This window comes from Enhydra lutris, unplaced genomic scaffold, assembly GCF_002288905.1.
Source record: "Enhydra lutris kenyoni isolate GAN:26980312 unplaced genomic scaffold, ASM228890v2 scaffoldscaffold90, whole genome shotgun sequence".
Taxonomy (NCBI): Eukaryota; Metazoa; Chordata; class Mammalia; order Carnivora; family Mustelidae; genus Enhydra; species Enhydra lutris.
Genome location: NW_019154174.1, coordinates 6163586 through 6176483, shown reverse-complemented (window position 1 = coordinate 6176483; position 12898 = coordinate 6163586). Strand labels below are relative to the sequence as shown.

At 50.2% G+C, this 12898-nt stretch overlaps 2 protein-coding genes across 4 annotated transcripts in view; both read right to left on the bottom strand.

The window, feature by feature from the left end:
• Positions 1-2068: 2068 nt before the first annotated feature.
• LOC111162168 (transmembrane protein 265) lies at positions 2069-6195 on the bottom strand. Of its 2 annotated transcripts, XM_022526366.1 has the most exons (3): positions 5559-6194; positions 4324-4494; positions 2070-2644 (listed from the first exon to the last, which is right to left on the bottom strand). In XM_022526366.1, exons 2-3 carry the CDS (start codon positions 4489-4491, stop codon positions 2483-2485), a joined length of 330 nt encoding a protein of 109 aa, XP_022382074.1. In that variant the 5' UTR covers positions 4492-4494; positions 5559-6194; the 3' UTR covers positions 2070-2482. The 2 variants fall into 2 exon arrangements, with proteins under 2 accessions (XP_022382075.1, XP_022382074.1); XM_022526367.1 differs by having other exon boundaries at positions 2069-2644; positions 4324-6195.
• Positions 6196-6199: 4 nt separating this feature from the next.
• Positions 6200-12898, bottom strand: part of LOC111162167 (Snf2 related CREBBP activator protein) — a 32345-nt gene continuing 25646 nt past the window's right edge. Inside the window, exons 28-34 of one of the 2 annotated variants that reach the window (XM_022526363.1) lie at positions 11997-12166; positions 11653-11849; positions 11443-11557; positions 10875-10994; positions 9581-9775; positions 9342-9425; positions 6200-9229 (exon numbers count right to left, since the gene is read on the bottom strand). In XM_022526363.1, the coding sequence (XP_022382071.1) occupies positions 6539-9229; positions 9342-9425; positions 9581-9775; positions 10875-10994; positions 11443-11557; positions 11653-11849; positions 11997-12166 (3572 nt within the window). In that variant the 3' untranslated portion in view covers positions 6200-6538. The remainder of the gene's footprint in view (positions 9230-9341; positions 9426-9580; positions 9776-10874; positions 10995-11442; positions 11558-11652; positions 11850-11996; positions 12167-12898) is intronic. The other variant, XM_022526364.1, reaches the window with a different exon arrangement.

Below are 12898 nucleotides of genomic sequence, written 5' to 3'. Positions count from 1 at the left end.
GATAAAACAAATTGAACTAAAAAACAATCTGAGACCATACTGACACTAAAAACTGTAAATAAGAATTTAGGAATGGGGCGCCTGGGTGGCTCAGTGGGTTAAGGCCTCTGCCTTCGGCTCCGGTCATGATCTCAGGGTCCTGGGATCGAGCCCCGCGTCGGGCTCTCTGCTTGGCAGGGAGCCTGCTTCCCTTCCTCTCTCTCTGCCTGCTTGTGATCTGTCAAATAAGTAAAATTAAAAAAAAAAAAAGAATTTAGGAATGAAGGGCCTTCCGCTTATTCTCAAATGGCTCCGCAATAACAACATGTGTATTTATTTTTTTAAAAGATTTTATTTATTTATTCGACAGACAGAGATCACAAGTAGGCAGAGGAGACAGGCAGAGAGAGTGGGGAGCAGGCTCCCTGCTGAGCAGAGAGCCTGATTCAGGGCTCGATCCCAGAACCCTGGAATCATGACCTGAGCCGAAGGCAGAGGCTTTAACCCACTGAGCCACCCAGGCGCCCCAACAATATGTGTATTTAGAAAGATCTTAAAACAAATGTGGTGAAACACGTGGTAAATGTGAAACATGGTAAAACAAACGTGAAAAATTTTAAACCTAGGTGAAGAGCACACATGAGTTCACTGTACTATTCTTTTATTGTTCAGTAGGTTTGAAATTTTTTCAAAATTGAGTTTAAAAATAGAAAGACCTAAAAATAAATAAATAAATAAACAAATCTCTCTAAAATGTGCCCAGGCAGGCAGCATTTTACACCGATTCCATCGACATCTGTAGGGCTGAAGTCCAGGCATAAGTACTTTTTAAAGCTCCCCAAGTGGTTCTATTATGAAGCTGATTGAGAGCCACTGCCCTAGGTATGGCTTCTACCCAGTGTTGTAACTCTAACCTCTGGGACCAGCAATGGATACTCTTCACTTTTCTTTCCTGGAGCACTTTGGAACACTGAAGACAACCATCTTCCCCTTTAAACCTCTCTCTTTAGTGTGCAACAAATACCTTTAATTCCTTTAGGTGCTCTGCTGGTCTCTGAATTATGGTGAAATAGCCCAAAAGTTCAGTTCCCAGGGCACATGTACTCCAAGAGACATGTGTAAGAATGTCCACAGTAGCAAGATTCATAATATCCCCCAAATGGAATCATCCCAAAAGTTCACCCACAGATAACGGCTAAGCTGTTAACAAAGTCATGTAATGGGGTACTCTACGGTCTGATGACAACGACAGCGACACCGAATATTGATGAATCTCACCAACAATATTAAGTCATAGAAGTCAAACATAAAAAGAATACATAGGACTCCATTTATATAGTGTTCAAATGCAGGCAAAACTAAACTCCACTGTTAGAAGTCAGAATGCTAGGTATCCGTGGGAAGAAAGGAAGGAGTAGTGATTGGGAGGGTCTAAAGGAGGTTTTGGAGTGCTCTCAATGTTCCATTTCTTGACTGAATGATGGTTTTCAGATGTTGGCTTTGTGTTAACTTAAAAGCTATGTATTCCTTTTGGATATTTTCCTACATATATGATATGCTTCACAATTTGAAATATGTTTAATCGTTTCTCGGCCTTTTGGCTAAGATCAGGTGTAAAATGTGTTTAAAATATTACCGGGAGAGCCCAAGATAAAGGATATAAAAATTCATGATAATCCTACAGAGTTTCACATCCAGGGCAGAAATTCACCTGCTGCCGCCATCCCTTTCATTCCTCTCTCAACTCTGGAACCAAAGCCTCTGAGTTCAATGCCAGCTCAGAATCTCACTAGCTGTATGACCTTGGGTGCCGGCTTCCTCAACTATAAAATGAAATGAGTGAAAACACTCTTCCTGAGTGGCTGTGAGGGGTGAAGGAGTTAAGTAACAGAAAGTGCTTAAGAACACAGCTTGGAATATAGGAAGCACTCCATAAATACAGGAGCAGCTGCTCCTCGTCTTATCTGGCCACAGGGGCTCTCTGTTGATGTGCAAGGGAGAAGCTGGGGTCTTTCCAAGAAGGGAAACTTCCAGAAGAAGGAAAAAAGAAGAAAAACCCTCTTGCAGCTCCTAAGTAAGGGAAAATGCAGACTTTTGCCATCAGTCAGATGTCGGTCTGGCTCTCGCCAAGGGCCAGGGGAAGTAGGGGAACAACAATTAGACAGGAGCATTTCACCACTAAAAAAGATTTTTATTACAAAACAAACTCTAATAAAATCAGGCCTGGTCTTCAACCCCACCTCTGGGTCGAGGCCCCTAGGATGTAGCAGGCTGGGGGAAATAGGGGATGGTGGGCACTGAAAGAACAGAGCAGGCTGGCCTCCCCTCAACAGTTTTAAGCTGCTGCCCCCTTTTAGAAAGGTCTAGAAGAGCTCTTCCAAAGCCTTTTGAGAGAGGCATCATCCTTCCAGCCAGGAAGGACCACTGCTGGCCTCAGACGCTAGCAATGCCGCACTGCAGGATCCAGGAGGTCTTGCTGACTCTCAGCAGAGGCCACCCAGGGTCACTCAGCCTGGGCGATGGCATAGGAGAGCAGCCACAGAAGCAGGGGGCCCAGAATGAGGACAGCAAACCAGACAGTAAAGCTGGCCAGGATGAAGTTCCGGGCCCGGGCCTCCCAGTGCACTGCCTCCTCCAACCGGCCTGCCTTATGCCGCTCTTCCGCCTGCGGGGGCAGGTTTTTGGTTAGGTTCTTCCCCTGCTTCTTCCCCAAAGTGCCCACTGCCCCACACCAATCCTCCATCCTTGTAATGGCTCAAAACCTGACACCCAAACCCCCTGAAATAAAATGTCTTTTCCCTTTCCAATGTCTATTTCTCATGCCTCATCTACAAAATAAGGTTTCTACTCAGCTCTGTGTACTTTTCCAAGTAGCCATTGTTAGCTCACAAGATCACATATGGGAAAGTACTTTTCAAACCTTTTATCCCCAATCCTTTTCTACTCATCCCACATTCATTCAGAATTTGGAATCCTTGGCAAGAAACCGAGAGATATCTTGGAGTCTTTCCCTCCCGTCCAGCCAAACACCACCCCCTTCTCATTAGCCCAATGGGCCTCATCGTTTTATTAAGAATTCTTTTTATGATTTTGATCTGATGAAGCCAGAAAGTCTCAAGATCATAAGAATACAGTTTCTGATTATTAAAATAAAACCAGGATTGAGAAAATTCCCATGTGACATTTAAGTTAGCCTGTGTGGCCTTTCAAAAGGTGCATGTGGGGGCGCCTGGATGGCTCAGTCGTTAAGCGCCTGCCTTTGGCTCAGGTCATGATCCCAGAGTCCTGGGATCCAGCCCCACCTCGGGCTCCCTGCTCAGTGGGAAGCCTGCTTCTCCCTCTCCCACTCCCCCTGCTTGTATTCCCTCTCTTGCTGTCTCTGTCAAATAAATAAATAAAATCTTTAAAAAAAAAAAGTAAACATGCAGTTTTGGTCAGGTGTTTGGAAATGGTGGAGCCCTCTCAAAAACCCCACAGCTTCTCCCCAACTGCTATAGACTGCTCTAATCACTGCTCAGCTGCCTCCAGTCCTGCCCCTTCCAACCCAATCTCCATGCAGGCCTTAGAACACAAACCTGACCATGTCACTCTCCTCTGCAAAAACTCTTTAAAGTACTCCCCAGTACTTTCTTTTTAAAAATATTTTATTTATTTATTTGACAGAGATCATAAGTAGGCAGAGAGGCAGGCAGAGAGAGAGGAGGAAACAGGCTCCCCACTGAGCAGAGAGCCCAATTCAGGGCTTGATCCCAGGACCCTGAGATCATGACCTGAGCCAAAGGCAGAGGCTTAACCCACTGAGCCACCCAGGTGCACCGGCCCCCCTCCGCCCAGTACTTTCAAGATAAAGTTTAAACTTGAAGCACAGCATTGGGAGACCCTTGGGAATCTGGGCCCTTGGGCTTCATCTGTCACCATTCCTCACTGGTCCAGTCATGGGGAACGAAGAGCCCAGGCCTTTGTACACACTGCTCCCTTTACCTGGAATGCCCTTTCAACCCTTAGTCACTCATCCTTTAAGATTACTTTCCTGTCACCTACTCTACATACACAGGTATGTAATCACACATATATATCCTCCCTTGCTTCCAGAATACCTTGTGTTTCCTCCATCACAATACTGATGAGCCACATTGCATTAATTACCCATGTTCACAGCGCTCTCTTTCATTAGACTGTGGGCACTCTGAGGGCCAGAAGCATGTCTTATTTCTGACACCAGGCCCAGAGCCAAACTGTGACAAGTACTTAGCAGCTGTGTGATCAGTGCACATAGATCAAATACACTAATCCATCACCTAACTACAGCCACCCCTCTGCTCCCACGGGAATTGCGCTCCTCACCTTGATGGCAAACACCAGGGCCACGACTCCCAGGCAAGAGCAGCCACAGATAATGCTAGCAGCCGCCAAGCAGCGGAGGCGGAGCCGGCAGCAGCGGACGGGGGATGCAGGATGAGCAGCTTCCGTGTTGCTCACCAAGGTGTCCACTGCCTTCTCCTCGTCCTCCATCACCTGTGGGCGACAGTCAAGGTACTTGTAAGCCCAACAACTGAGCCATTGGCCTGGGTCGGTCAGACTCCGCCCCTCTCTCTGATGTGTCCTTGTGACCTAGCCCAACTCTCAGGAATGCTGCCTTACTGGGGAATTCCTCTCATGACTCACAGACCAAGAGAGGAAACGTTCGGCCGGAATCCTTTATTCTCAGCCTAAGATTCTGAGTGTTTAAAGGCAAGCCGGCACAAACGTAGCATTATCTGTATTACTTAACTGTTTTGACAAGTAGGGAAAAACACAATGACAGGTGCACACTGACAAGCAGGAGAAACACAGAATCTCAAAAGCTGGCAGGAATCAGACTCCACAAATCAGTGATTTTAAACTGTATTTCAAAGGGTCTTAACATTCTCTGAAGTCCCTCAAAAGCTGCTCGTGAATATTAAGGAGGGCTCATGAAATGGCACCCTGAGCCCTGCTACCCCACTTCAAGCACAGCAGCTGTCTCATGTGAAAACAGAGTTGATGAGAACACAGAGATGGGAGAAAGCAGAGGGAAAGGACCCATCTAAGCTCTCTTCTTAGCTGAGGAAGCTGAACATCAGTAAAACCATACCTCCCCAAATTGGGCCTCCTTTGCTATGCTGACTCCCTGCTACCTCTTTTCTCCATTTTAACCCAGGCCACCCAATATATTCAGAGTAACAACATGACCTCATAACCCACACAGAAACCTGCATAATGATGCCCTGCTTAATCATCTCTCATCTCCCTAACTTCTCAGCTCCTCTGAGCTGTGGCATCAAACCACCTTTCCACCCTCATCTCCAACCATCCCCCTACATGCTATACAAAATGGAGCCATTTGCAGTTCTCTGAACACAAGCAACAAGGGTTAGAGTGACAGGAAGCAAGATAAGCAGAGCACGAAGACTCTCTGCCACAAAGCTGCAGGACAGGGGATATGAGGAAAGAACTGACGATGTGGTGAACATAGACACAGTCATTAGGGGGAGAATGCAAGGAGAGGGTTTAGGGAGGTGAGACCAAAGAAAATATAAAAAACGAACAGGGGCTCTTACCTGGCTATGGGCCTCGAGGGACTGCGAGTTTCGGCTCCTGCCTCTGGTTTGATTTGGCTTGGGTGGAGATGGAGCTGACTCAGGTCTCCAAGCCAAGCCCGGGGGTGGGGTTGGGTGGCCAGCCACCACCCAAAAGGCCCCAGGAGCTCAGAAAGGGGCGTGGCTGACTCAAACTAGTTTGGCTAGGTGGAGGAAAGCAAAGAGTGCGGGATGGAGCGACTGAAGGTAGGATGCCTGCCTTCTGGAAAAGGAGTGAAAGCACCTGAACAAGAGGGGTGAAAGCAGGGAAAAGTCTGAGGCATCAGAGAGCTCTGAGTGAAAGTCCAGGAACTAAGGGAATAGGAGGAGAGAAAAAGTATGAGTTGGAGTGACTTAAAACTGAAAATTTAGGGAAAGGCACCCTACCAGATCAGATTTGCCAATCTTTCCTCCTCTTGCGGGATTTCTGCCTCAAAGACACATAATTCTGGGTTAGATATCAGGTACTAGGGTTTTGGCAAGAACGAGAGGAAGAAAATGATGCCCAAGTTCCCACCCAACCCTCCACCAGACCAGAAAATCAGAAGCCTCCTTACGCGGATGCTCATACAGAAACTAAGTTTATTATTTTTTCTTCTTAAAAAAAAAAGAAAAAAAAAAAAAAACTCATGGTAGAGAGAAGCCCCTCTCCCTTCCCCTAAGGGCGGGGGGCTGTGAAAGATAGCTGGGGAATCAAGTACAAGGGGGTGGGGACAGAGACTATCTTGCCACCCTTAACACTGCCCAGCCATGTGGGGTGGAAGGGAAGGGGGTATGTGAAGAGCCCCATTTCCATGACAACCAGTTGCCTACCCCCTACTTTGGTGGAAAGAAGGGAGAGGGCCCCTATGACTCCCAGGAGGCTTTCCCCCTCAAGACTTCAAGTAGTGGTTAACAGAGTCAGGCCTGGTTGTGGAGGGAGAGGGGCCATGGCGGAAAGCCTAGGTGGAGGGGCAGCCCACTCACGTCTTGGCCTTGCGGCCTCTGTGACTAATGGTAGGGCCAGCCAGATGGGGAGGGGCACTGCTACGCAGAATGCGCTGGTCCCCTTGGTTGGTGGCCCCACCAAGTCGGCGGGGGCCAGGCCGGCGTCGTGGGGTCCCATCCCCTTCCTCCTCCTCACCTGAGGCTTCAGCCTCAGACTCCTCTACTGAACCCTCAGGTCCCAGGGGACTTGGAGGCTGTAGGCGGCCCCGCTTTGCCAGCCCAGGACCCCCGCCAACTGGGGCCCCTGCCCGTTTGCGAGGCACCTTCTCAGTCTCTAGTGGGGGGACTAGAGACCCTGGACGCAGGCGGGTGGAGCGCAGTTTTGGAGCTAGCGAGACCACAGGAGGTGTCAATTCTAACCCGCCTGGCCCACTATCTGCTAAATCCAAGTCATCCTGAATTACAGCCACCACCATGGACCCTTCGCTCTTTCGTCCCCGCATTCCCTCCGCTTCAAGCCGCAAGCGGGCCAGGCGGGTGAGGGGGCGGCTTCCGTCCTCGTCAGAGGAACTGCCCTCACTCTCCCCCTGGCCCTGGGGTTGCCGCCGCCTCCCCAATCCACAGCTCTCAAGGACAGAAGAGCTGTCACGGTCCAAGACAGGGAGCTGGCTGGGCCGAGGTGATGGTGGATTCTTGGGAGGTCGGCCCCGCTTCCGCTTGGGTGGGGATGTTGAAATGGTGAGATTGGTGACAGTGTTGGCGACAGTAGCAGTGGGACAGGCTAGGAGTGGTGGGAGTGGTGGCAGGGGAGGTGGTAGCGGGAGTGGCTGTGTCCGGCTCTCTAAGTTGCCATCCCCTGGAGAGGAAATGGTCCCAGGAATGGGCAAATCTCGTGCCTTAGGGGGCCGCCCACGCCTTCTTTTCTCCACAGGTGATAGGATGATGGGCTCTGGTCTGTGAATTGGCTGGGCTCCAAGAGGCTGGGGCCCAGGACTAAGCTGGGGTCCCAGGACAGGCTCCGCCACAATAAGGGTCTCAGCCCTAGGGACTGGGTCAGCCCCGTTGGTTTTTCCCTTAGAGGTGGATGAAGGTACCTCATCCACCCCTCGCCCAACATCTGCTGGAGACCTGTTCTTCTTGGGGGGCCTCCCCCTCCGACGTTTCACAGCTGGAGGGGTGATGGCAAGCAGTGCCCCGTCTCCATTCTCTGGGCTGCCCCCACCAGTCACCCCCAGCTCAATGCGACGGCGAGCTATGAAGGGCTGCTGGGTTGGGGTGGGCAGTGTGGATGGGGGAGCAGCTTCACAGGGCCCACTGGCGGGAGGTGAAGATTCTGGCCCCGACATGCTGCGGGCAGATGGGCTTCCCGGGCTGGCACCAGTCTCAGACACCCCAGGCACTAGGGTGCTGGCAGTTCCCCGCTGCTGTCGCCGTCGCCTCACCAATTCCTTCTCCTCAACCACGGTCACCAGCCGTCCCGGCAGCTTGCGGAGCACTTTGGGGCCTGGAGGCTGCCCTGGCCGACCAGCCCCCTGACCCCTTATTTCTACATCAGCACTGGTGCGACGCCGAGGGGGCCGGGCAGGTGAAGGACTCTCAGGTGAGGAGGTGGCAGAGGATGAGGTTGATGGGGCTGCGACCTCTGGTGAAACAAGTTCCTGTGGCTTCTCTGGGCTGGAGGTTGGGGTCTGGGCCTCCATCAGCTCTTCTGAGCTCTTGTCAGCCTCCACTGGCTCCGGAAGTAGCTCATCAGATGCTCCTGAAGGTGGGAGATCCAGCCCATTGCTCTCACTCAGACACGAGGGCACCTCCTCACCGTCAGGCAGCACTGTGAGGACGGTCCCCTCAGCAGGCTCTGGCACTTCCTGCTCTTGACCGTTGGGGACGCTGTCAGCCTCCAGGGTTGGGCTAGGTGCAGAAGAGGCGAGAGAAAGGTTCTTCTCTGATATAGGCAGGATCTCAACAGCAACTGGCAACAGATCCTTAGGGGGCACAAGAGTAAGCGGGGACGTCTCGGAACTGGCCAAATCAGCCAGCTCCGGGGACTCGGTAGATGCCAATGCTTGTGCACACAGCTCTGTCTCAGGCCCCAAGCCCAAGGAGAGGTTGGTGACTGGGGGAGAAACGGGCACAGAAGGTAGACCAAGCAGGAGAGGGGAGGAAGGAGTTGAGAGAGAAGTTTGGGTGGGAGGTGGCGTATGAGCTGGTGGAGGGGTACAGGCAGGAGGAGGGGTACAGGCAGAAGAACAAGAGGGAGGAATCTGTGAAGGAGGCAGTGGGGGAGAAGGCAAGATATGAACAGGAAGCATGGTTATTGGATTTGGGGCTGAAATGGGGATCGGGGCAGGAATTGGAACGGGGATTGGGGCAGGAATTACAGCAGGAGCTGAAGCTGGAGTGGGTCGAGGCCTAGGTGCTGGCCGGGGAACTCTCTCCCTGGCAGGGCTGCAGCGTGGGGTTGTGGAAGTGCTGCGGGTATGATGGGTGGATGTGACAGGAGTGTGGTTTGCCCCTTGAGTCTCAGCCCGGGCTCCACGAAGACGCTCACTGACGCGAGTCCCTGGCCTTTCAGGGGCCTTGGCCTTCTTACTGCGCCGGTGACTGCCTCCACCAGTCCCACAGGAAACCTCATCCCCAGCCCCTGGCCCCTCCTCCTCCTCTTGGGGTAGGCGGAACACCTCCTCCTTGGCTTGGTCCAGATCCTTGCGGGCAGCTTCCACTTGTTCCTACCAACAAGAGAGCCCAAACGGCAGGCGGTCAGAGGGAGGCAAGCAGGGTCGGGAGTGGGTAGAAAGCAGACACTTCTCATTTCCATCCCCACCTCCTAGAAATACTCACTTCTGCTTGCTTGAGCTCCTCTCGGCTCACCTCCTCCAGTGAAGCTTCCAGGAATTTCATGGCGTAGCGCTCAATGGGGGTCAGCTGTGGGAAGGAACAGTGGTAATCAACAACATAGGGACTTGATAACCGGGGCCCAATATCCTTATTTTCACCAGAGAAGACAGGAGGAGGATCATAAGGCCCAGAGGAAGAAGCTGTGAAGGGTGAGGTTGAGAACTAGTGGGTCCAACACTGACCTGTTCTACAAGGGCAGCGATTTCTTGCTCAGCTCGGGACATCTCTTCATCCTCAGCCCCAGGCCGGCTGGCCTCCTCTCCCTCACCAGCAGGAAACCCATCATTCTCATTGAATTCTGCAAGCTCAGCCACCTGTTCGGCCTTGGCCTGGGTGGCTGCACGGATATCCTCTTCATCCTCTGCCCGACACAGTGCCTGCAAAGGTGTGGGAAGAAAAACCACGAGAATTAAAGAATTCTACAACCTGTGGTTTGGTTCAGACAAAAATCTGAGGCCACATTTATACCAAACCAGGTATATAACTGAACTCAACTCTCTTCTGAGCCCTCGAAGTTATCAAAGCAATGCAGTATTCCACATAGGATAAACTAGATCTCACTTGGAAGCCCACTAGTGAGAAAGCATCTGTTTTAAAAACCTCTAGCTCCGCTTCCTTTTCCATTCAAGTCCGCCTTCTGTCTCCTTAAGAGAGCACTCCCAGAAAGCTGTAATTACAAAAAATCCCTAACTCCTTTTTGCACTGAGATACCTCTTGATAACAGACTAACCACCTCTGGTTTTTTCCCCTGTGATGAACAGCCAGAAAGCACACACTGAAGTCACCGAGGGACACAACCTAGAGTGTGTGCAGGGAAAAGCACCTTCATACTGTACCTTATAGTTCCCAACATCTACCTCTGAAAAAATACAAATGCCCAGCCTTTGCCCCTGCCAAATCACAACTCAGTAGATTCTCAGATGGGCTCCTAGGAATCAATCCTTTAAAAAGCTCTTTAGGGTCACCTGGCTGGCTCAGTCAGTAGAGCAAATGACTCTTAATCTCAAGGTCGTGTGTTCATCGAGCCCCACGTTGGCCATGCAGCCTACTTAAAACAAATTAAAATAAAAAGCCAAAAGGTTCCCCAAATGATTCTATTATGTATTAATCAGTATCTGGAAAACAAGAGGTCACACCACACACAAAGCACTTCTTACTTCCACTATTCCATTTCATCCTCAGTTACTTCCTTCCCATTAGCAGTTTAGAAAGGTGAAAAGCAAGATTCCAGGCTCAGAAGATGAAGCAGACTTGGCTTAACAAACACAGCTAGTAACAGGTACTATTAGAATTCAAACAAGTAACTGAGGATTCCAAATCCTTTCTTCTATGAAATCTTATGAGCCAATAAGCAATCTACTCACAACTCCTAAAGGCCAACAGTCATTTGGGAAGCAGCAGAAATGTTCTTTCACCCCAGACAGCCCACACCTTAACTATTAGCTCTACTCTAGAGAGTGCCTGCTCTTTTCTCACCTGCTCCAGAATATGGGTCTGCTTGCTGGCTACAGTCTCTTCCTCCTCTTCAGGGGCAGAGGGTACAGATGAGCCAGATGGCTCTTCCAGGGGCATATCAAACAGCTCTCGGATGGTCTGCTTTGGAGAGAAGAGAGGGAAGTGTCAGAGCCAATGGAATGCTGGACCCAAGTCTACTATGAAATAAAAGCTCTTAGAAATAATCAGGAATGCCACTAGTTGAAGAGGCAGATCTGTGGAGACCAAAGCATCTTATTTACTTATTTTTGTTAAAGATTTACTGTTTAACTGTTCTAATACATCCAGCATTTATCTCAGAGAAAAAGAAAAAGAGAGCGCAGGAACTTGAGGGGAGGGGCACAAGGAGAGAATCTTTCAAGCAGACTCCCTGCTGACTGCGGAGCCCAGCGCACAACTCAATCCCATGAGATCACAGCCTGAGCTGAAACCAAGAGTGGACGCTTAACAGTCTGAGCCACCCAGGTGCCCCAGAATCGACTTTAATAAGCAGAAGCAACCCCTACGGGCACAGCAGTTGTCTCCTGCATAGACTGGAAGATCTTAGTACCTGTTTAAAATAGGCTGTGGTGAAGTTGCCTCCCTCAATGGCCATGTCTCCCAACATTCTCTTCTGATTTGCCTTTTTTAGGATGTTCTCCTCCACTGTCCGTTCACTGATAAGTCTAGGGAGTGATGAAGGCGATGTGTAAACAGCCAAACAGATTAATAAAACCCTACCAGTAAAGAGGATGCAAAATGAGGGGAGAGTAGGCAATACCTGTAGATGTGGACATCTCGGGTCTGGCCAATTCGGTGACAGCGATCCTGGGCCTGAGCATCCATGGTGGGATTCCAGTCGCTGTCATAAAAAACAACAGTGTCTGCTCCTGTCAGGTTCACACCCACACCCCCACTCCGAGTTGAAAGGATGAAGCAGAATATGCGTTTGTCTGCATTGAATCGTTCCATCAAAGCCTAGAGAGAAAGAAAAAAGACTGTATCAGGAGACACAGCCACCCACACAGACCCAAGGCTTAGTGGGGCCCCTTCTGGACTCTGAGGTCTAGAAAATGGAGACAGTAGCTGAGGTGAGCCTCAAAGGGCTGCAGATGTCCGGGTTACCTGTCTCTGTTCAACTCTAGTAGACCCATCCAGACGCAAGTAGAGGTGGCCATGGTAGGTGAGAAACTGTTCTAATACATCCAACATCCGGGTCATCTGGGTGAATATGAGCACCCGGTGGCCCTCCGCCTTTAGCTGTCGCAACAGCACTGCCAATGTTTGCAATTTTCCTGACGAAAAATGAAGGGTATGGGGAGCTTGTTATAAGCTGGAATAGGGAGAACACTTAGCACTGAAAGACTCTAGCTGAAAAATAATAAAAGCTTTTTTTAGCTGAGGGTTTCAATTAGCCTAAGAGATCAAAAATATTTAACTTTAGGGGTGCCTGGGTGGCTCACTGGGTTAAAGCCTCTGCCTTCGGCTCAGGTCATGATCTCAGGGTCCTGGGATCAAGCCCCGCATCGAGCTCTCTATTCAGCAGGGAGCCTGCTTCCTCCTCTCTCTCTGCCTGCCTCTGTCTACTTGTGATCTCTGTCTGTCAAATAAGTAAAAATATCTTAAAAAGAAAAATTAACTTTAGGAGCGCCTGGGTGGCTCAGTGTCTGACTCTTGGTTTCGGCTTAGGTTATGATCTCAGGGTTGTGAGACTGAGCCCCGTGTTGGGCTCTACGCTCAGTGCAGATTCTCTCTTCCTCTCCCTTCCCATCCCATCCCCATACACATGCTCTCTAAAATAAGTTAATTAATTTTTTAAAAGATTTTATTTATTTATTTGTCAGGGAAAGGGAGCACAAGCAAGCAAAGTGGCAGGCAGAGGCAGAGAGAGAAGCAGGCTCCCCACTGAGCAAGAAGCCCAATGTGGGACTTGATCCCAGGACCCTGGGATCATGACCTGAGCCGAAGGCAGCGGCTTAACCGACTGAGCCACCAGGGAATCCCTAATTAAATATTTTTTAAAAATG